We start from the raw sequence: 24,058 nt of genomic DNA on the forward strand, positions 1-24,058 counted from the left end.
TGATTTAAGAAAAAGTACCTCTACTTTGAAACTTAACTACAGAACTTGAGAAAATGTACTTTACCCCTGGTGACGAAGCCTATCTTTATGTTTTAAAAATGTTGACTTTAAGAAGTGAAAATGAGATATCTGTTTTCCTTTTTTTAGAGCCTTAAACATAATGATGTGTCACTTTTGATACAAACGCTAGAGGACGACATTTTCAAAACAATCATTCCCCGGTTCGGAAGTGGCTCGCATACGTGTGACGTCACTTCCGCTTGGAGATTTTATTTTCTTTCTTATGTGTGCATGTTTTCCTTCACAGCTTTACTAATATCTTTGCTCTGATATTGAAGTTAACACCCCTGTAACCACTGAGGAGAGTGAAGTTGACCCCTTACTGGTGAGCTTCTAACCACCCTGCTGTGCTACGTTGTAAATAATTCGTTGGTGAGTCAGTTTACAACAGCCTACAATCTATAGTAGCGTTTTGTTTATCAACTGGACGCAGAGCACACAACATCGTTTGATTCACATTTCCACGCATTTGTAACAATTCAGTGTTTATAGTGTGGTTGTGGATACAAAACGAGACAGACGAACACCTTTCCATCTTGTCTGGGAGCCATGAAATCCTCATATTTTTGGAATTACTGACATGTTGTTAATCTTCCTGCTAAATTCTCTCCCGGCCTACGGCAATTTTGCATCAAATATATTTTTATAACAGTACCAACAATGTTATTAGAAACATTACATCAAAGCGATGTTTTCCCGAATCTAGTTTGAAAACACATGTTATCAAGGATATTTGAAGTTGAAGATGAAGGAAAATAACACAATTAAGAAAATATATATTTTTATTCCACGTCCACCTTAGGCTACGTAAATTAAGCTAACTTTAAAGAAGAGTAAATGAGATTCACCCAAGTAATGACATTTGAACATTGAGTTTCTATATAGTACGCAAAACAGAAAATAAGAAATTCAAATCGGCTGAAGCCTAGCACACAATTAGCATATAAACATAATATGCCTACATATGATTCCATGGGATACCAGGAGGAACCTGGGTTTGTTATTAAAATTGCGTTGTCACTGGGGGAAGTATAATTGTGTATCCTTTAATGCTAAATATATTTCTGAACGAGTGGAAGACTTAGTTAAATCTCCTTATAAAGTCGCTGAAGAAAGCACTACGTTCACGTTAATTCGAGGAGCCCTGGTTTTGTTAATGAAATGTTGTAATTCGTATTGATCTTGCAACCCTTTTTTGAAGAATAGATCCTGTTGCTAACTGTGGTCCTGTTGTTTGCTGAGATAGGTTGGTGCACTGACAAGTAACCAAACAGACCATCAGCAGCATCATGTCAGCAGAAGTGGACCTGTCCCCTCCAGAGGTCCCTGAAGCCACCTTTCTAGAGAGCCTCCTGCGCTATGGACTGTTTCTGGGCGCCATCTTCCAGCTCATCTGCATCCTCGCTGTCATCTTCCCCACATCCAAGGGACACGAACAGGTGGGTAGACGCCAAGAAATTATGAGAGATAGTTGATTCACATGAAGCTAATTTTATAGTTAAAACCAACATATCTACATTCTGCTGGTTTCTTTCAATTTAACCAATTCAAATGGGCTGTTGAATAGGGCTGAAATATGATTCTAAATCTGATAACAAAGAACACAATCAGAAACATTTGCAGCATGGAGCAGCTGCAGATAGATCAGCTAGGAATTTAATTATGTATTAATGTATTTTCTCCTATCTTGCTTGACAGGTGTAAAGGCTCTGCAATCACACTATTTTGTAAAATAAATCTTGCAGAACGTAACTATTCAGTCTTCAGAAAAAACAGACATCCGTTATAAAGATTAGTGTTTAAATGTCCATGAAGACAGAGCCACTAAGGGCTTCTCGCAGAATCTCCATACTGTTAACTGTCAGGAGAGATTATTTATAGACGAGCAATTAAATCCACGGTCTCATCGTTCTATTTTCAAATGCACTGATTACTCTCCACAGTATGTCGCCATTTCATCCTTTACAGCAGCCTGCTGTCAGTCTGCCTTGCCATACAAAGACAGAAACAGTGCTGACGGGGAAACCATAGGGGGAAACACGTCGGTATTTATTTTGTTTGGCTTGTGTGTTCCTGAGTTTTATCCATAAAAAGAAAAGAAAAAGATGAGATAACGACAAAGTGAAAGAGTGGAAGAAGGCCTTTTGGTGCAGTTGTATTCATGTATATGTGCATCCTGCTAATATGGGTTTTTAATCCAGTTTTTAATAATTTCAACTTTTCTTTTTCATTTTTATGATATGCATTCTAGGTTATCTATTTTTTAAAATCTAATTTGACTCAAATTAAATGAATTTGGCATCCTCCCATTAAAAAAATATATATTCTGTGTCTGTTTCCATGTTATAAATCACTTAGAATTTCTTGTACGAAGGATGCTTTGATTATCTTATACTTATTATTAATGTAATGATTATTATTATTGCTCCATAAATTCAGGGAACTGCCTATAACAATTCCATTCACTTTAGGTACGTTAACACATAGTCTGAGGTATCTGGAGTGATGAAGAAATGGAATACTAAAATATATATGACTCACCCCCTTTCTACAGTTTGTTGTCAAACACAGACTCTTGAAAGATTTACTTCCTTAAATAGTCTTTTGGCAAATTCCGTATGTGAAAGTGTCAGCTAACAAGTCATCTAAACATGTGATCAAGCAGTCATGTGTTTTGACACCATATTTACTATGACTCAGAGGATTTATTTATTGTAAATTACAGGGTGGTTAATGTGTGTTGTGTTTTCTCAACAGGAAGAGACTGAGTCCACTGATGGCAAGGCCACCGAACAGCTGAAGAAACCTAAAGGACTGACCCCGCAGCTTCGGCAAAAACTAAAGAAAGAGAGCAAGAAGAAGCGATAGATAGTGCTGCATGTGTGAATGCGTCGGTTTGAAGACATCAGTCAATCAACATTAAACGGTTACAATTATCACTACAGGATATGAAACACTAATGCTATATTGCATGAGACACCTTGACCTTTATATTGACATCAGTATTAAAAAGAGCAAATAGTCATGTTGAGTTTATGCAGCTTCATATTTCATTGCCTATTTGTTTTGCAATTGTATTTTACAATATATCATTGATTGAAATGTATTTGGATTTCAACAGAAAAAATAAATCCACTCTGGTCATTCACTTCCGCTGTTTTCATTGCAATATTTCCATTTGGTCAGATGAGTCAGAATTGGATCATTGTGTTTATATTTACTCACTAGATGACAATCTTCATGACTTCCTGTTAAGCTACAGTTTTTTTCCCCACTACAGGTAAGGTTTATTTAACTTGTTATTTTTCTCTTTTTTAAGGTTAACAGGATATTCATAGACCTTATAAAGGGGGGTTAACATGAGGAGAGCTAAGTTCTATTTAATAAACAAATGAAAATAAAACCTTATTGGTATTGGATTGAATGTTTTATCAGTAAATCAGTCAAAACAACTTTTGAAACGGTTATAAATAAATATCCTTATTCCTATTCTTAACATTTTCATGCATGCTCTCAAACCTAGAGTTTAAAGCTTTCCAATTAAACTATAAAGTTAAAAATAAAATGTTTTCAGATTATATTCAGTAGTGGTAATTCTGATTCAGTATGAACTAGGAAGAATTTGCATGTTTATAAAATAAAAATGTTTAAAACGAAATAGTGTTATAGGAAACACTTATTACATAATAATAATAAGGACCGTAATAAAATAAGCCCAATATAAAAAGGTATTGTATTAATATAAGAGTTTAACCCAAACATTTTGTCAGCACAAACTTGCTTTGCTTTACTCCCTCATAAGTAAATATTTATTATTGTTTATTTATAAGCTTTTATATGGCTATGTGTGTTTGTGTATATTTGAAAACCTTGTTTTGCTATTAATGCGCAGCCTTAAAATTACCGTTCCAAACAGCGATGTGAGTGTCGCTTAGCAACCGGTTCTGACAGCATTTGGCAACGTTTTTGAATGATAAGTGAAATGTAAGGACTGAGTATGTATGTCGTGTTGTTAAACTTCTTAAATCAGACTCAGATTGAAAGCTTCTGAATCGTGATCCCAGATTGTATTTTAGAAAAGATCAACGTGGGTGTTGTCGTGCCTTCTAACGCCTCGGTGAATTAATTCAACAATCACAGCGTCGAGTTACGCAACACGACGTGAATCCTCTCGACTTCGCCATCATTGCGTAGAAAGGGTAACACTCAACCTCATCATATTTTGCGCTCTCGTGTTTCGTCAGTGATGCACTATCCCGTGCCTCCCCCCCACACGAGGCATGTCTCCTCCACACCACATCGCTACTCCTGTCGCTTCCTTGCATGAATTTACCACGCCGTCGCCTCTTCCCAGCTGAACAGGCTACCTCACCCGCCGGGTTGGACGCTGTTTGTCCGGCCCACCGACCGTAGCCGCCCCCGGCAGCTGTGCCCTCTGCTCCCGAAGGCAGTCCTCGTCATGACCTCCCCTTTCTGCGATTCTGCCGATAACTGCTAAATGGGCTTCGTGGCTGGGCAGAGGTTTCCACAGCAACTGCCCATCCGCTTCCAGTATTTCTCTAATGAGGACAGCCTTCAGGATTTAACACGAGTCCTCACTGCGCGTCTCTGATTTCTGGGCTGAATCTCCAGACGCGTCAAAGGTGAGTACATTTATAGCGCTTTAATGCAAGAAAATGTGATTTATTTGGGGATTTTGGGAGTATTTGTTTTTTTGCTGCTCATGTTCCCATACCAATGATTCACACACTGCCTCTCTCACACTGACTAGTATTTCATTGTTGCACAGGCCATTCAGTCAGAGCTGCTCGCACATTTGCTCAGTGCCACTCAGCCTGTGCCAGGGCTCCGTTGTTGTTGACGATCTACTACATCCCCAGACAAAATGCGCACGGTATGTGCAATTGTAATATTTTGGATTTTCTCATGGGCAAAACACCATCAAGGATGAGTCCGTAAATCGACAACGAACAGAACATTAACGCCAACAATCCATCGAAATTCAAAATGGAGCTGTAACAGCACCTGTTTTGATTCATCAGGCCGCATATGCGCTGTATGTGAGCCCAAGCCAGCCACAGCCACAGCCACATAAGCATTGTCGCCCTTTACCTCCATGTTCCCATTCACAAATCCCAGTTTACGTGCCTAATGTGGATCAGTTTGGCAAACAGGGACTGTTGATGTTTTCTTTTCTCTTTTTTTTTTGTTACATTCCCTCCCCGTAGCAAATACGTTTATCATTGACAGCTGCTACTCCTGTAGGCAGCTACTACCCCACCCCTTGTTTCTTTGAAAGCAGCTTTGCTGACAACTGGTGTTTAATCCCGCGGAAATAGAATTTTAATTATGTGGCTAATCTATTTACAGTCGGTTTTGGGATTTGGACTAATTCCAGCAAATTTCCATAGTGCAGTAGGATCAGGTTTGCTAAAAATGTAAGACATGAATCATGGGAGAGCTCAATGTGGGATGTTTAAGACTGGACACCCAGATGCTATAATATGCTAGCCTCATTTTAAAAGCACATGGTAAGCATAGCTTTAAAACAATTTCATCATATTGGATTGAATGAATTTCTGTCATATTGTTCTACAAACTGAGATAGTTATAATAACAACAGTGGGTCAAAAAACATATTGTTCATCTTCACCAGGCAGTAAGAAAGAGAAGCTTGTCTGGACTTGTTGGGCTTTGACTAAAGCTCATCCTTCATTATAGATTAACCTACTAATGTTTTCTCAATGTTTTCATAAATCTATTCCCAAAAGCCTTACATTTCTCTTATACCTTGCTTTGTCTGATCAACATTTCTGAGATGTTCTATTTACTATCACAAAGACAAAGAAACTGCACCAAGAATGTAAGTCTCCCCAATTGAGAAGCAGACTTTTTGTTATTTTAACTTTAAAAATGACAAGCAATAAGTATTCTGTTTATTTGCCTTTCGGTCAACTAGTTGATTGATAGTCCAGTTGTTTGCAGCTTTAGTTGGTTTTGTCAAACATTCTGTTGTGTTTTTGTTCCTGTCAGAGCAATATAAATGTACATTTTTAGGGGGTAATTAAGTATGACCCCATATGTTTATTTTAATGTGCTGTAATTCACAAAGAAAGGCTGGCTGTAGAGTTAATGATTTGCTAAAAGTGTGCCACCTCTGTAATGAAAAATCCATCATGTTCTCTTTCCTACTCTTTGTCCTCCTTTATAGAGGCATGTTGAAGCAGCTCTTCCTCATAGCCTGGATAATTTTGAGTCTCCAGTTAAAGATGGACAGAAAACAGAAGTGTGTTTTATCAGCTGAGTGCCACAATCCCCCTCTTGTCCTCCTCTTCCTTTTCTTCTTTTGTGCTTATCCTTAGTGTGTTTTGTCACTGAGAAAGAGGGTAGTTGAGATGGGAGAGCAGGCACAGACTTTGCAAATTGAGTGGGGTCGGGAAAACATTGGGCAAAGAATAACAGAGAATATCTGATTGAGGCATCCACTGTTCTAAAATGGGACAAATCTTGATAGCTAAATGAATGCATATGTTTTTCCTTAGTCCCCTTTAAAGAAACGGCCTGTTTTCTCTCTTTAACCCAACCTATTAATAATCTGTGTATTATGTATGTGGACTGCACTATGTCATGTTATTATCATGCAACATCAGTATAGGACAGGGACGTTAATGTGCACATTTCCGCTTGTTTTGATCTTGAGGAGCCATCATTGACCCCCCTCCCTCTCTTTCGTTACTCCTCCCCAGGGCAAACTGTTTCCCATTTGACTGAAACATTGGCTCCAGCCCCTTCTCTTTCTGCAGCACAGTGGCAACTGTTACCGTCTGTTGTGACTCAGTGAGGTTTGTCATGGCCAAATGTGCTTTTGTGCCTGACCAGAAACCTGAAGCTTGTAGGCTCAGCTTTAGATTGAAGATTACAAATGCCGATTAGACAGAGAAATCGTGATTAAGTGTAAACTCCTTTTTGCAAAACCTATTCAATATCAAAGGTAGGCTGTATTTAAGCGCAGTGCTTTGAAAGCACAATTTTCTGCAACAAATTGGTGCAGTTTTATTGTGGAAGTATTGTGGATCCAGCAACTTTGGGTATTTTGTTAGTCTTCAGTGTGTAGATACCTGGAAGAAAAAGATGCACAATATTGACTTTACTTCATCAAACATTTAAAAGATAGGTTAATATTTGTTCTTTCTTTATACCACACTCACCTGCTAACCGTATCCTTTGGTAACTCCGATCCGGACTTTAGTGTAAGTATACGTTCCTGAACTGATTCCAATATTGGAGACAAAATCCGTAGACCTCTGTTTTTACAGAAATGCATTCTTAAATTTATCTGAAGCCAAGATTGGATTTCAACATTCTGAATTACACTTATCAAGGAAGTATGCCTATCCTCCAATGTCATTCCGGTAACACATTTCCTTGTATTGTGAAACAATGGTTCCTTGCTGAACTTTGGTGGAGACACAGTATAAAAAGAGTGACTTAAAAAAAGCTGACTTAAAATTGTACTTAATGATATTGTTAAATTAAAATGTCAAGGGACCACCAACGTGATTACAATTCATCCTGATGGGAACAAATTATTTCATGGCAATCGCTCCAATAGTTGGTCAGCTATTTTAGCTTTGGCTGAACTTTAAAACAGATATTTAGACACATAGAAGACTATGGATTTCAACCTCCATCACTTACATAAAAAAAACCCAATTTGTGGGCAGGAGGTGAGGCTTGTTTTAAAGCGTTTTATGGAGGAGCCAGATCTGAATTGACAATGCGGGTATATGTCATTTTCCAAGGCGCCTGCTCTATTAACTTATATTCATTGTAGGCACCTGAGCTCTCTTTCTTTACTTTCTCCCCATTCCCTACATTATTCAGTCCATGTACGGACAGTTTTATAGATTTTGTGAGCCTGGGTAAACACTGAGACTGAGAGAGACGCAGGCAAGTGATAAATGCACTGCGGAAATTGAAGTGCTCTTGAACTCAATCATGGTCCTGTGGTAAATACCCCTCAGAGAGCCGCCTTTGAACAAGGTCTTTATTTGCCATGATTCATATCTAATCCTTCAAATCTCCTTTCCCACAACACAACCAGGCTCAAGTTTATTCAGGTTTATTCACACAGTCAGCTTGTATGCACTTTTATTGTTGTTGTTTTTTAGCACTATTAAACCAGATGTTGCATAACTTATTTTTCTGAAATGCAGCACTTAGTTCTTTTAATTAAGATAAAAAGAAATAGAGAGAGCATAGAAAGCATTTTAACATGCACACTAATACAATAAAAAGGAAGATCCTGTAAAATCAGGTGCATAAGATTTTGATTTGTGTCCCAGAGGAAAAAAGGGAAATGGAGCGTCTTTGTTGCTCGCCCTCCACCTCATCTCCCTCCTTGCTTCCTTCATCCCATCCCGCCCTCCCGCTGCTCAGGTACCTATTCTTGTTGCACTCTCCTGAAATTGTAGCAGTGTGGTGCAATCTGGTTCCCACACATGCTCCAGTTGAATGGGAAAGCTCACAAGGGACTACAATCTTTCTTTTCCAACTTTTTCCCCCTTCTATCTTCAAAAGACTTTACAATATCTTATTTTATACCCATGATACTTTTGTCTCCTTTATATAGCCACCCCCCATTTCACATCAAGACGTTGGAAGTAGTCACATGTTAACACTTCTTGATATTTGGTGTCTCTGGCACCATATTAGGAAAAGGCGTGAGGCTCAGCTACACTGCTAGTCGTTGTTAGCAGCCTGTGAGACTTTCAAGGGCACTCTGGTGTTTGCAGCATCCTGGAGGGAACCAGGGGTAAGTGACTCTCTTAGGACATGGCTTCTGCCATCGCTGCATTGGGATTTGTTTGTAGTGCTGTTTGAGGATCATTACTCCCCTGTATCTGTGTGTGCTTAATCCTGATGATTAGTCAGCTTTCCTAATTGAAAGTCAAATCTTCCATAGTATGCTGTGCATGCTGCAGTGCATTCATCTGAAGTCTTTAGTAGTACTCTTGATAAAAGTATGGAGCACTCACTCATTGCACTTTTAGAACTACCATACATTTTGTCACAGATACTGAATCCCCCATCAGCTTATTGAGACCTCATTGCATCACATCAACAGTAGCTTCCCAGTATTTTTAAAACTACTGAAAAACCTCAAATCATTCGACATTACGACATATTTTTAATTATTTCTGATATGTTGCTTCATCTTTTCCTGTTAAAAGGGACCTTGCTTCTGTTCAGGTTCATATTTGAATTTTGTGCCTCAACTGTAAAAGGGCTTTTGCTTTAATTTTCAAAAAGGTCTTTGTTTATTTGATACTGCCTGTGCTGCAGCTCCTCTTTTCACCCTCTGTCTGAAACCGTAGCCCAGTCTGCTCTGATTGGTTAGCATTTAGACTTTTGGAGCCCTCTAGGAGATGTCCCTCCCCTTAGCCTATCACGTACAATGTTGTTAAGCGCTAGCAAATAGAAGCGCAAGTGTGACGTATTGATGTCACTATGTCTGGAGGAAACTTTGGGATATTAGCCTTTGCAGAACATTAACATGCACAAAAACCTATATCACACACTACCGGAAAGGGGATAGCTCCAACAAGCATAATAGGGAAATCCACTGCTAAAATATAATACCTCGATAGGCTGCTGTGCTGTAGTCACTTGATTGCATGTTTGCTTTTCATTTAGAGATGTGTTCACAGAAAAAGGGGGGTGTGTCCTTGCTGAGGTGCATCAAAAATAACTAAATGTAAGGTGATTCAAGTAAGTTTTAGTTCCATTTTGTAAAGTTGTAAGGATATTTTAATTATCATGTGAATAAAATATATGACATTTTTCAACCTGTACTGCAAAATATATCTGTTGCATAAGTGCCTTCATTATTCTTTAAGGGCTGTGAGCACTCCTGTCTGTCCATCCTGTGTATGAGCTGGTAGATTTTTGAGGAAGAAGCAAAGTCCATGACTGATATCCGGAGAACTTGGCTAAATAAAGCACCTTATTCTTTACATAATTCACAGTCCTGTTCACCCCTTCATGCATCGACCTATCTCTGTGTGACTCAGTGTTGCACCATGGGATACGTTAACCCCCCAGCGCGCCAGATTACAGCCTGGCAGGAGTTGAATCAAAGCTTGCATGACCGTACGTGTGTGCTTCAAATCGCTCTCAAACAACTAGGCAGCTTACGCGCCCACACATCTCCACAGTGAGATCCTTCCACATCTTTGAGATTTCTCATACCTGTGTAATTATGTTCTGCAAGAAAATTACACTTAAAAACACCCACTAAGCCTCAGCTGTCCATGCAGTATACAACAACCACCTACACGTTCTTTTTACAGCCACAGCCGGTTCCTTCCTCCTTGTCTGTTAATAACCCACTGTCCTGTCTGTCAGACTCTACCAACTATCCTGCAAACACTCAAATGGATGCATGCATGATGTATTGGGGGGGGGGGGGGGGGTGTGAAATGCAACAATGCTTGGGTGTTAGTGTGCGATTGAGCGTCGTTTCCCAGAGAGCAAGGAACAGCTGCTCACATACACACTGGTGCAAACACTGTCTGGAACTGAGAGTGCCCTTATTCACAAAGGAACAAGGCTGTTTCATGTGGGTATGACTGTCTCTGTTTCAGCCCGCCTGAAATAGCCGGTCTCACAGTGAGTCACTCTGCAATGCCTCGAGGATGGACTTGGTGTGTGAACACGGCACTCAAACTTTCTGTGGGTGCACTTGACTGTCTGAGCGTGTTTGTCTTTGTCTGCACTCAGAATGACAGCGTGCTCTTTTTGCATTTGTCAGCCCATAATTGATGTATTCAGAATCAGGATTGAGAGGAGAAGCGGGGGGTTTGATTACCTGTAGGAGGGGAAACTGTTTCTGTCCTTGTCAAATCACCAGTGTTAGCACTCGGCTTCATTACAGCCCACTTTGCTCCTTTGTTTGTTTTTCCTTGGAGAAGCTTATTGATTCAGAGCAGATTGAATCAGATGGGGATGACCTTGAATGTATGTGTGTTGGCTGTTTCAAGGTGTCCTGTTCTCCCAGTATTTGCATGCTAAACGGTTTTAACTGAACCTGGACTGCCTCCAAGGATACTCTGTGATGAGCATAGATGAACAGCACACACTGCTGAGAGGAGTTTCTGTTTGAGAAAAGTGAATGAACAGAAACTGGAACAGGGTCGGTTCCTATTCCTGAGTTTTTTTCAGCCAACAGCTTTAATTTCCTGTCAGGACAGATTTTTTAAACTCGTATTTAATTGAACATTATCTTCATAAATAATTAATCATCAAGCATTTTATAGCAAACGGAGTATTCTCATGATCTAAAACATATCTATAAAATGTATTCTTTTTCCATTGTTTAAAAGTAATAATTTATGATTTTGTTTTACATTTTGACAAAAAGAAGCTGAAAGATTCCATTCTTTAAATTCTTTCAACTGAATATTTTATGAATTGTTTTATTGCTATTATGCATATTACGAGAAACAAGGATGACATCTTTTTTTTTTTTTATCTCTCGGGACCTTACATGCTGCATACTTACTCATCACTGGCTCTCATCCCAGGTCTGCACATGGGGGCGGGCAAGAGCAAGCCCAAGGAGCCGGGCCAGCGCTCCATGAGCCTGGACGGCACCATCGGCTCAGGCTCGGACAGCGGGCATTTCCACCACCTGGGACCCGCCCAGCAGACCCAGACCCCCAATAGGAGCCCCGCCGCAGGGACAGGCAGGCGGGGGCATCAAGGGCAGCACCACCTCGCCCCGACAAACACTCCTGAGCTGGCTCTCTTTGGCGGGGTGGACCACACAGGCACCATCACCTCACCCCAGAGAGGACCTCTGTCAGGTAGGCATCTCTCTGAGAAAGGTGTTACGTGACGTGGGCAAATATTACTTAATGTCAAAGTTCAGTTGTACAACAACATCAACACCACAGCTATGTTCAATGTAATGTGCTACAGCCCACAACTGGTTAGCTTAGCTTACCTTAGCATAAACACTGGAAACAGAGGGAGCTGTGTGACCCAGGAAGCCTTTGAAAAGTCCTGCATATAATCCTCCGTATAAAACAACAACCCGACTACAATTTCATAGTGAGTGTACTGCTTTGGGTGAGGTAGATCTTCTTATCTAACTCACGTCAAAGTGATTTAATTTATTTCCCAAAATCATACAACTATCTAGTTAAATGTGAGTGACACACTACAGCCAAAATAATCCTGTATGCCCAATGACCATAGATTGCACAAAATAATATAGCTACTGTACAATAAATACATGCTTTTTCTTTGTTATTGTAAATAAAGTTTTGAAAATGAGCATACCTACAGAATGCAAACAAATATATAATATAAGATATAATAAAACTTATATATGAATCAGCCCTGACTTGCCTTCAGTTGGAGAATTTGAAGCCTGTCATGCCTTATTGTCCAGAATTTACTTTAATTTAGCAGTAATATGTCTAGACCGACCAGATGGTTAGGTTAATGTTGCTCATCCAAGGAGCGCAGGCTGCTTTTGTATCCACTGGCCGCCTCCTCCTGTGCATCTAATGAGCCGATCGATGATTGGCTGCAGAGTGCTTCGGTTTAGATCACTGGTTCATTACAAGGAAGCGGGAGAAAGCTCCAAAGAAAATAGAAAGAAAGGAAGACATGTCCTTCACAGGCGATCGATCACAAGAAGTCTGAACGTCAGTATTTCTCATTAAGCCTTGGTAAATTGTTTTAGACAGATATGAAAAAATACTGGAGATTTAAAGCTACTTAATGCATAGAGCAAGATCTTTATTATTGAAGTTAGATTATGGAAGTGAATGGATCTCAACAGGAAGTAGCATTGTTCCTTAAATGTGTATTTGTTTGTGTGTGTTGTTTCTTGCAGGAGGTGTCACTACATTTGTGGCGCTCTATGACTATGAGTCACGGACAGCGTCTGATCTGACCTTTAGGAAAGGCGACAGGCTGCAGATTGTCAACAACACGTAAGAATCAACCACTTCCCTCCCTTTTTCTGATGCCATAACTTCATAAAAAAATCTAAATGTACAGATTTGTAAATGCATACACGTGTTAATGAATGAACACAGTTAGAGCTGGTGTCTCTAGAGCGGCGAAGACAGCAGAGTCTCATCCTCTCCATCTGTTGACTAAAATGAGCAGAACGGCACTTTACTATTGCAGTCTGCTCCTCCTCGAAACTGTATACATCGTCTTTTACGTAACATTATGGAGAGCATGATATAGCAAGCTCGCTACTCTGATTTATTTCCTCAACACAGATAACACCTAAACATCTGAGTGTGTTCCTATTGCATGACACCACATGCTGAAGTTTGCATGTGTCAGTCCGGTGTGATTTAGACATTTCTGGACGTGAAAAATAATGTGTTTATTTAAAAGCATGCGGGGCCATATTACAGAGATGTCATAACTTGTATATGCTATCTCAAATGTTTTGTAACCGTTGTACCTAGTTTTAGATGCTGATTTAAGAAAAGTCTAACCTTTGCAAATGAACAGATCCTAAGTTAATGTTCCTTTAAAGGTTTCTAACGTAACTTAGCATTTTACTTTGTAAAATGAAATCGAGAAAAATTCTACTTTAGACTTTTCATTTAAATTTAAAGGTCACCTACTATCCACGTATTCATGTCTTTTATACATACAGTACATATGTGATTCTTCTGTCTTAAGAGATTTGGAAAGTTTCAGGAAAAAATATTCTCTCTCTTTCTGTCCTGCTCCATCTAAATTTATATAAAAATCTCTCTGAAAATGAGCTGATCAGATTTTGGCTCCACAGTCGCAGAGGGGCATGGCCGGTAGCAGCTCATTAGCGTTTAAAGCTACAGTCACAGAATCTGCACTTCTGAAACAGAGGGGTTTATAGCATGCTCCAATGCACGATCTGTTTGGTATTTCATGAAAAAAACTTCAGAGACATGTTTTGTGTATATCTGAGAGCTATAATATATTGTTGAAAAAGAGTATAATAGGAGAACTTTTGGAATAATGTCCTATAATACAGCCCTTTGAGCATAATTTATGATGCGTGTGTTTTAAATCAGGACAATGTTTTGTTTCTTTTCTGCTTGAGCTCCTTCTATAACTTCCTGTCATAAGTCTTGGCTGCTGTTACTTATCTATAGTCTGGCACTACATAGTAAGGCCACTTTACATAAATAGTCCAGTTCTAATTTCTACTTTAAACAAACCTTAAATGCTAATACAGAATAAAAAGTAGCAAGACTTTCAAGTGAATCCCCAAATTCGTGTAGATGTCTCATCATTTATGAATAATAGTTGTGGGAATATTTTTGCTTCCCTGTCTCGCAGAATTATTAAAAATGAAATAGAAACTGGAACTGAAAACTTTGAAAACACTGCAGCTCGTGTGTGTGTGTCCCCCCCCCCACACACACACTGTGTAGTCCACGCAGCATTTCGGGCTCTTCTACTGTCTGTCGGTCTGTGCTGCTCGCCTTGCTGTGTCTCCTCGCTGTGTTTTTGATGTGTCTGCTGTGTCTGTTATCTCTCCCTCTCTCTTCTCTCTTATGCTTCATGGTTTCTCCTAGGAAAAAGTACAGCTTCAGGTCAGTAACACTTAATGCTTTAAAAAATCTCACACAACCTTTTGTTCACTTTCCCTTTGTCTGATCATGCTCGTAGCGTAACTGCAATAAATTAATACATTTTAAAAGATGTAGAGATTTGGTGCTCTTACTTTCTTGGTAGGTACCATACTGTACGTCTCATAGAGCAACAGGTAAGGTATTAAATTGCGTATTGAGGGACCACAAGTGGAACAAAAGGTTGCATTTGTCTGTCTTTTTCTCTTAACAGTGTGTCTTCTTCTTCACTCTTTTTTTTTTTTTTGGCTTGTCACTCAAAAAATGTTGAAGTTTATATTGTAGCACTAGTGAGTGTTTTTACTAAGGAAACAATCTGAAGCATCCTGTGTTGCAAATACTGAAATATTTAATGCATTAGTCAGGTCGCGATCCTTATTTTCTTATTGGCAACATATCCCATGAATGAGCAAAACCAACAATTTTATCCGAAGCCGGATTCAGCTTCCCCTATTCCATAAACCATCATTGTCATCCAAACACTTTAAGAACTGTTGAAACGTTCCTCATTATGATAAAAGTGGGCAATGTAGTTTTCACTTTGAGTCAATCCCCCATACAGCTTCTTTGAGCTGTGTTGGACCTTTTTTAGTCATCGATCATGGCAGGGCCTGGTTTAGTTGATTTGATACATTTATCAAGAATCACCATGATTAGTGATTAGCTGCATGTCGCTCACTAGCAACAAACTCTAAAAAACCTTAAATCTGAGTAAATGTTTCATATTGTAGATCAGCCATGAAACGTTTTTGCTTTTTGTATTTGGCTGCTAAAAGTTGAAGCGAATGCGCACACGCACTTTTCAATGTTAATGCAAGGATGCTACTTTGGACACCCCTAAATAAAAACATATAACTCTGTTTTGTTTTTTCACCTACCACCAACTTTGACCTTTTTTTGAATCAGTAGACTTGAGATCAGACAGGTTGTAGTGTTAGTTTTGGTCTTTTGATGGTATTTGTTGACAATTTAAAGAAATGCATAAAATGGTTATTTCTACATCAAACAGTCTGTCTTTAATTGGGAGAAACTGAACGATCCATAAACCAAGAAATGTTGTGTTGTTTCACTATTTTGATCTTTCTTTCTTTTCTTTCTCTCTGTCATAGAGAAGGGGACTGGTGGCTTGCTCGCTCCCTGACAACAGGAGAGAGTGGTTATATCCCGAGCAACTATGTGGCCCCGTCCGACTCCATCCAAGCAGAAGAGTGCGTTATCCTCTCCTTGTTTCACTCCTGCTGTGTTTTTCCCTTCAGTGATATAATACTTGTTTTCTTGGTGCTGAATCTAGCTGTATTCTCTCTGTTGCTTCTACAATACAAAGATATAGAGAGTATACTTTCCAATGTACCATCCAGTACAGCTGTATTCAGTGTTTTCAGTCAAAAAGTATTTCTGCCTTCCTGCCTGCTGCCGACGCTCGGCTGTAGCTTCTTTCTGATCTGATTTTCCCTGGCCCACTTTGGCAGGTGGTATTTTGGGAAGATCACTCGGCGCGACTCTGAGAGGCTCCTTTTGAACTTGCAGAACAGACGAGGAACCTTCCTGGTGAGGGAGAGCGAGACCACTAAAGGTGAGAGAGCAGACACTCAGGAGACAGCAGTGAACATCAGGATGATCCAATTTGCTTTTCCTCTGTGTCTGATTATGATGCTCTGTTAAAACTGTTGTTTTAAAGCAACTTTAAGAAGTGTTGATTGATTTAACTTGAACATGACATTGTTTTGTTTTTTTAAACGCATGAAATAATCTATTTCAGGCTTAATTGCCTAATCCTTGAGGGCTTCATGAACAGCTGAAACAATCTTTTTCTGCTCGATTCTTAAATCATTTTGAAGTCATATTTGAAGTCAATTACCCAATTCCAGGAGTACACGTTTCAATTTGCTGGTATTTCATACATTTTATACACTAAACCATACATTGATTGATTGAGATAATAATAGGAAGATAGAAAAATAGTAATGATAACTGATTATAAACACATGGCCAGTAATCATGATAAGATGGTGAGAATCACAGCATTACAAAAAAATAATTTTGAAAGACAAGCATATTCTTTTAAATTACCAAAGATTTAAATCCTTAAAACAGACCGGTGCATTGGGTTCTTTTTCCTGGCAATGGACCTTCCTGGCAATGGACCTACCTTGTAAGAAAATGTATGGCTTTTATGAAAGAGAAAATACCTACTATAAAACCACTTCATAAACCTGAGCTTTCTATTTTGAAAGGTGTGAAACCTGTTGACAGATTGTGTGCGTCCCTGGAAAACTCCATGAAGCAGATAAGGAGATCTTCAGGGACTCAATTTAAAGACACAACCTCGTAATTAAGTGTTCTGACGCTTTCACAGAGGCCTATGGCATGTTTTTGTTTTCTGGATTTTGGTATCTTTCTGAGAAACTCTGCATTCAGATCTTCTCCTTGTGACGTCAGTGGGCTTTTTAGGGGGTTGTTTAGAGGAAGTGTGGGGAAAAAAAGAATGGACTGGATGGGCTTTGTGAATGGATAGGGGTGAATCACTCTGCCAGAACTAGGTCAGCCTCGGAGGGTGCTGGATTTCCCCCTGGCCATAAGTCTCATTCTACCAACACACACACACACACACACACACACACACACACACACACACACACACACACACACACACACACACACACACACACACACACACACACACACACACACACACACACACACTGAGAGAGGGAAGGAGAGGCATGAAGGGAGACTTGCCAGAAAGGGGAATAGTAGGAGGGACTCTGGCAGGAGGTGTGTTGGCCTCTGGCTGTGTTCTGTATTAGTTGTCACATGTGAAGCTTATAGAGTGAAAGGGATGAGCAGGGGCATAATGCTCATGTGTTGAAAGTGTAAATCATCTCAGACTGATAGTGATGCATCTGATTATTTGTAAGGTTCAGGCAAAAATATGCCTAAAATATGGGAGGGGAATATATCAGGACTGACTTTGTTAGTGGCTGTTTCCCGTCTTTATTACATATGACCTAAACATTTATTTAAAATTGGTTAAATTCTAAATGTGTTCTGTTAAGGCCTTTTTATTCTGCACACATTTAGTTCACATGTAGTATCTGAGACTTTAGTTTAGTACAAACGAGCATGTGTTAGAAAGGGTTGGTTTGTAGCATGGAAGTTCAAAATATGTCAACTGGTTGAGTGTTACTGTGATGATCAGACACTTTGGTTAATTCTTCTTCTGCTCTGATATAAGGAGACTGACAATCAGCAAGATCAAAGAGGATTTTTTTTTATTTTTAACCTCCCTGTAGTAAAAAGACAACTTCTTAAAATATGTTTTTGTCTTTTTTATTTTCATTTCTACTGTTATTTTTTAACTAATATAAGTGAGAAATGGCTCCACAGAAAAACTGCAAAAAATACTACTTATGTCATCCTAAAGTCTCAAATGGGTATTTTGAGGAACTCTTGAGGATGATAATACAGACAAAAATACCAATAAAACTCCAGTGTCTTTATTTTGTTATGTTCTTATTATAAAGGCATTGAAATGATTTGAAACAATGCATGTTTGGTTTTACTTGGTATTCCATTCTGAATATTTATTTTACTCAGATCAAATTCTATTCCCTAGTTGGTCATGCAGGAGGACAGAAAGGCTTGGTTGAATTTCCAGGGCCTTAAAGGGGTCATCCGGGACTTGCCCAGCGCAGCTGCTAGGAAACTCCGCAGAGCAGCTGTCACGCATAAGCCTTATTTTATTTTTCTAACCCGTGTCTGTCTGTTGTTGTGTCTCGTTCACAGGGGCATATTGCCTGTCAGTGCTGGATTATGACAACACCAAAGGCTTGAATGTTAAACATTACAAGATCAGGAAGCTGGATAGCGGGGGTTTCTACATCACCTCGCGTACCCAATTCACCAGCCTACAGCAGCTAGTCTTCCACTACCGCAGTGAGTCCCCACACGTCTGCTCCCTGATAGTTAACCTTTCGCTGACCTGCCAGCTCACTCTCCCTTTTTCTCACCTCTTTCAGAGCACTCTGATGGGCTGTGCCACGCTCTGTCAGACGTGTGTCCTGTGGCCAAACCTCAGACGCAGGGACTGGCCAGGGACGCCTGGGAGATTCCCAGAGAGTCCCTCCGCCTCGACCTCAAACTGGGACAGGGCTGCTTTGGAGAAGTTTGGATGGGTAAGATCTATACACCACTACTGACTTTATGAATGGAAAGATATCGCAGTAGCATTGATATCCTCATTTAACCCTCAGCAAGGACAGATTATAAATCAGGATGAGATTTAACATTTTGTAATGTGCCTGTGTGCATGCATGCATATATCTCTGTATTCAGCTCAAATTGCACACCACTGGACCCCTGAGATTTTTAAATTTTTTTTCAGCACATATGCAGTGCAATGACCTCTAAACTCAAAAGCCAAAAACAAGCCTTTTTTGTTGTTTAAAAACAGACATCCACAGAGAGTTGGTCCCATTGGTCTCTTATTGAAGCCGAGAGTTTGCATATTCATTCCACAGCCGTTATAATATGATGAAGTTAGAAACAATAAAAATGTTCTCTGTTTTCTGACAGGCACATGGAACGGCACAACACGTGTAGCCATAAAGACCCTAAAGCCTGGCACCATGTCTCCAGAGGCCTTTCTTCAGGAAGCTCAGGTCATGAAGAAGCTGAGACATGAGAAGCTCGTCCAGCTGTATGCTGTGGTGTCTGAGGAGCCCATCTACATCGTGACAGAATATATGAGCCAAGGTAATACAGGACGCAGACTATAACATGGGCTGGGTGTCAAAACCTTGTTAACCGTCAAGCACTGAGGCAGATCATTTTTCTTAAGAATTACAAAAAAAAATGTTCTTCATATTTTTTACAACATACCTGTATAAAGATCTGTTTATAGCATTGATTTGCTTCCAAATACCATCATCTATTCCAAATATATTATAGCTGTGCTTCAAGGTTTTCAAATATGATTGAAAATGTGTCATTTATTTGGTGATTATCTTTCATTATTTACATCTGTACATTTTGTATTTTATCTTGCCCTTGCAGGCAGCTTGCTGGACTTCCTTAAAGGGGACGCTGGAAAGATGCTCCGTCTGCCTCAGCTGGTAGACATGTCAGCTCAGGTAAAGTTACTTTCTGTACCGCCACGCAACATTACATAATATCTGTATTCATCATAAAAGCCCCGCCCTCTTTTTGTCACTTCCTCCAGATTGCCGCAGGCATGGCCTATGTGGAGAGGATGAACTACGTGCACAGAGATCTGCGCGCTGCCAACATCCTGGTGGGAGACAGCCTGGTGTGTAAAGTGGCTGACTTCGGCCTGGCAAGACTCATAGAAGACAACGAGTACACTGCTAGACAGGGTGAATCCACAACAGATTACTCTTTAATTTCTATAAATCTACAACCGAACATACATGATGTTGACCCAAACATGTTGTGCTCATGTGTTACTTTTTTGTATAAACACCCCTGGTTCCTCAGGAGCTAAGTTCCCCATCAAGTGGACGGCACCGGAGGCAGCTCTGTACGGACGCTTCACCATCAAGTCTGACGTCTGGTCCTTCGGTGTGCTGCTCACTGAGCTGGCAACCAAAGGGAGAGTCCCCTATCCAGGTAAAGACCTGCACAATGTTTAAACGATTAATCTGTTGATTCATTTTGTTTTGTGAAAATGATATATTCCACTTATTAAATGTGAATGTGTTTTCTTTTCTTTACCCCTCATTGACAGTAAACCAGATATATTTGAGTTTTGGACAAAACCAGACATTTTATAGACTCACAAATTTTGGATAAATCCGCAATGAAAATTTGCCTTAGTTGCAGCCATTATAATCTATAAACACCGGAACCAGATTTAAGACTGAACAGGACTTTCTTAACATTAATTATACAGCATGATAAGAGCTGAAACAACAATTTGCCATTTTTAATGCTAACAACATTATCCCAATGCAGCTTCTCAAAAGTAGTAGACAAATCAAGCTATATTGCATTTTGTGTCTGAAGGTATTGTGATAAGACGAAAATAATGAGAATGAGCATTAGTTGCAGCCCTAAAAGTGATGCAAAAATGTAAATATTTTAGGTACTCACATGCTGAATATGAACCAAATCACATATAGTTGATGTGGCTGTTTTGCGTCATTTTATTTGTCCAAATCATTGTATTAAAAGTCTTTCTTTTCACTAAATCAAACTTTTGTTTCCCTTGTTAGGTATGGTGAACCGCGAGGTGCTGGACCAGGTGGAGCGCGGCTACCGGATGCCCTGCCCGGCAGATTGCCCTGGCTCTTTGCATGAGCTCATGCTCTCGTGCTGGAGGAAAGACCCGGAGGAGAGGCCTACGTTTGAGTACCTGCAGGGCTTTCTAGAGGACTACTTCACCTCCACAGAACCCCAGTATCAACCTGGGGAGAACTTATAGAACCACACACTGAACCCAACACAGAACGATCTGCACTAACCGACCTCAGAGGAGCACCTGTGGGAGGATCTGAGCCTGTGAAACTCACCTGGGAGGACCTTGAGGTTCTTCTGCAGAAGTCCCAACATGTGCCATAAAGAAATTGCTACAGAAGAACCTGAAGAACCTCCTGTCTGCAAGCACTCCCTGTTTACTGACGTTTCTCCTGTAGATGTGAGGATCAAGGCTATAAAGGAGAACTCATGGTGGACAGACTCTGATTTGATTTTTTGTTTGAAAGGTGCGACTGATGTGGGAGGAACCTAATCAGGTACAGATGGAGGGGGAGGGACAATATTCATCCTGTTGAAAAGAGAAGTTCAAGGGAGGATATTTCCGACATGAGCTGTTTAGCGAAAGCTTTCCCTCTTTTGTTGTTTCTTTTACCCTCACCTGGTACCTTTTCCGCCCACAGAGGTGCACTGCCACTTTGGATCAGGTGCCAAAGGGAAGTATATCTCTCTTAACCTGTTCTTTCTCCCTTCCGCCTATCTTTCTCTATTTCCGTCTGACTTTGAGTATTTCCCTCCAGTGTTCTCAAGTGCTGCTTCTTCAAAGTGTCTCCGAATAACTCTGGAACTCTACTTTGCATCTTTATTCATGTTTACTTGGACAATATGTAGTTTAAGCATTTTCAGCAGTGGACGAAAAAACAAAACCCTGATCTCACTTAATTTTTTTCTGGGATAATAGGCAAGGTTGTTAGAAACCCTTTCATGGTAGTGCCAGGGTAAATGTGTTCAACAGGCAGGTTCTGTAATAATGCAATTAGGTCAACTGAAGTAAAATTTGAGGCCTTTCTAATTTTTTTCTAGCTGTATTTCTTGACATATGCTGAACAGTTCTACCAGTTCCAACCTCAACAATTAAAAATGATTTTGATGCAGGTAGTGTTTGGATGCTTATTGTTTTGATTGACCCTGATTTAACTGGACCGTTGCATTGAAAAGGATCAGCACAGTCACAGTGACACTAAAGAGCAGTTTGAGTAGTAGCTTGTTTCCTCAGAGGCAAAATGGGGTAACTTTCATCAAACATTTATGTGACCCACTAAGAGGCTGATGGCTACCCAAACCAATCATATTACTGTTTAATATTCAACCCAGCTCAAGATTGGAAAACCCTAAGTGTGAAAGCCTACCATGTTGTGTGCCAAATAAATCACATTTCTTTACTGGTGTCCATGTATATAATGTTTTATTATCAAGGGGCTTATATGGGGGGTCTTAGTTCATAAACAGGCTAATGTTTACTCAAATTTTACAATAAACTCTGCACCATTTCTCCAGTTAAAGTCGTGGAATTAAGTAAACTGGACAAAAAACCTGTTTAATATTAAAAAAAGGTTTTTAATCACTTGACAGCTGTTTCAGCGTCCATGAAAATATGCAACCAGGCAGCCCTAATGAAATTGTAAAACTTCAATCAGGTAACCCTAAAAAAACTGTATTTATGACTTAGTATAAGAGTTGATTTTAAAACCAGTTAGCATGCTTTTGTGCCGTTCTTCTCTTGACCATTGGCTGGGTTTGTATTTATGCCGTACTGTACATCAACATGTGTATGTTTACTTTACTTGAGGCGAGGGGATCATATACAGACATTTGTGCCATTAACTTACAATTATTGTTATTTTTGTATATCTTACCCAATGCTGCCAGTTCTCACTGTCATACTGTACATACTGTAGCTCTTTAGCGTTGGTTTTGTATCATGTAAGCCACTTTCATATCGCAGGTATTTATGTTGGGTGTCACACATCTCACAGTGGATTAGTTTATGGTGTAGTCGATGCAGCAACAGTAGAAATAAAGTGAGATTGTTGCCCAAAAATGACTAACCATCCTGTTATCAAAATATGAGCCAGGCAGCAATAAGAGGAGGTCCATGCTCTCTAAAAATACAAAATATTATCCGGTGATTATGAATCCTAGCGATTAATTTAATCAAAAACGTGGGCACTTGTGAAACCACAATGAAAAGGGAGTTTGGGTTGTGATATGACGTGAAAAATGAGGACAAAGATGTAAATAGTATCTAAAACAAATGACTGTGACGATCATGTAATTTGTTTTTGTATTGTTTTTCTTTAATAGTACCTCCATGTTGAGGTTTTTACAATGACGCACGCACGCCTGTTCCCCAAAAAGTTTTAATAAGATGCTACTGTAAATGGGGCTTAAGGAATGTTTTCTTCTTTTAAAAAGCCTATTGAACTTAGCTCTTCTGCAAAAGACAATTTCAAATTGGGTTTGACAGATATATATATATATATATATATATATATATATATATATATTTCCGAGAACATCTTATCAGTGCTATTCTCTTTTAAGAATTGGAAATCCCCTGTTTTCTTCTGACGCACTGAACCGCCTGTAAGTCACAATGTGGAAGTGGATGGGCTCATGACAAACATGAGTAATGCAAAGTCTGATTGGATTTTAATGTGACACATGAAGAAGTGTCTGTCTTTTATTTAATCTTTCATTTTTTTAATGAATCTATGCAGTTTTGGTCTGGCATTCCTGCAACTTCATGGCCATTTTGTTCTAAAGTCAAAAACAATAATCATAAACAGAAGGTGTGAGCATTTTGTAAGGACTTCTTTTTGTCTTTTTTTGTTTCAGATGTAAAAGGATTGAAATGGGTATCGTGCCACTTTATGTTGATCTTTAAATGTGCAATAAATTATATTTCAAATGTGTTTTGATAAGAGTGTGTGCTGGTGTGTGTGCTGCCCTTTTGCCCTCTATACAAATATCATGCCGTTTGGATGTGACTCAGTGAACTGTGCTGCACCACAAGCCAATGCTTAGAGAAGTGAGCCTGTAATATGAGGGTTCTCAGTTCATGTTTCCAA

The 24,058-nt window shown here is 39.5% G+C and overlaps 2 protein-coding genes across 4 annotated transcripts; both read left to right on the forward strand.

Moving 5' to 3' along the window:
• The first annotated feature begins 211 nt into the window (after positions 1–211).
• Positions 212–3,208, forward strand: manbal (mannosidase beta like). 2 transcript variants are annotated; one of them, XM_063911921.1, is made up of 3 exons: positions 212–385; positions 1,307–1,499; positions 2,818–3,208. In XM_063911921.1, exons 2-3 carry the CDS (start codon positions 1,350–1,352, stop codon positions 2,926–2,928), a joined length of 261 nt encoding a protein of 86 aa, XP_063767991.1. In that variant the 5' UTR covers positions 212–385; positions 1,307–1,349; the 3' UTR covers positions 2,929–3,208. The 2 variants fall into 2 exon arrangements, with proteins under 2 accessions (XP_063767991.1, XP_063767990.1); XM_063911920.1 differs by having other exon boundaries at positions 215–432.
• Positions 3,209–4,240: 1,032 nt separating this feature from the next.
• LOC134882771 (proto-oncogene tyrosine-protein kinase Src-like) lies at positions 4,241–23,902 on the forward strand. Of its 2 annotated transcripts, XM_063910700.1 has the most exons (13): positions 4,241–4,703; positions 11,646–11,927; positions 12,968–13,067; positions 14,661–14,678; positions 15,824–15,922; positions 16,184–16,287; positions 18,501–18,650; positions 18,734–18,889; positions 19,290–19,469; positions 19,770–19,846; positions 19,936–20,089; positions 20,211–20,342; positions 20,948–23,902. In XM_063910700.1, exons 2-13 carry the CDS (start codon positions 11,654–11,656, stop codon positions 21,154–21,156), a joined length of 1,653 nt encoding a protein of 550 aa, XP_063766770.1. In that variant the 5' UTR covers positions 4,241–4,703; positions 11,646–11,653; the 3' UTR covers positions 21,157–23,902. The 2 variants fall into 2 exon arrangements, with proteins under 2 accessions (XP_063766770.1, XP_063766771.1); XM_063910701.1 differs by lacking the exon at positions 14,661–14,678.
• The last annotated feature ends 156 nt before the right edge of the window (positions 23,903–24,058 follow it).

This window comes from Eleginops maclovinus, chromosome 20 (assembly GCF_036324505.1).
Source record: "Eleginops maclovinus isolate JMC-PN-2008 ecotype Puerto Natales chromosome 20, JC_Emac_rtc_rv5, whole genome shotgun sequence".
NCBI classification, from domain to species: domain Eukaryota; kingdom Metazoa; phylum Chordata; class Actinopteri; order Perciformes; family Eleginopidae; genus Eleginops; species Eleginops maclovinus.

Excerpts from the sequence above, each read along its gene's own strand:
- manbal (XM_063911921.1), top strand. The coding sequence starts at position 1,350 with ATGTCAGCAGAAGTGGACCTGTCCCCTCCAGAGGTCCCTGAAGCCACC. Across the intron at positions 1,500-2,817 it reads CATCCAAGGGACACGAACAG|GAAGAGACTGAGTCCACTGA; the intron begins GTGGGTAGACGC and ends TTTTCTCAACAG.
- LOC134882771 (XM_063910700.1), top strand. The coding sequence starts at position 11,654 with ATGGGGGCGGGCAAGAGCAAGCCCAAGGAGCCGGGCCAGCGCTCCATG. Across the intron at positions 15,923-16,183 it reads GACTCCATCCAAGCAGAAGA|GTGGTATTTTGGGAAGATCA; the intron begins GTGCGTTATCCT and ends CCACTTTGGCAG. Across the intron at positions 20,343-20,947 it reads AGGGAGAGTCCCCTATCCAG|GTATGGTGAACCGCGAGGTG; the intron begins GTAAAGACCTGC and ends TTCCCTTGTTAG.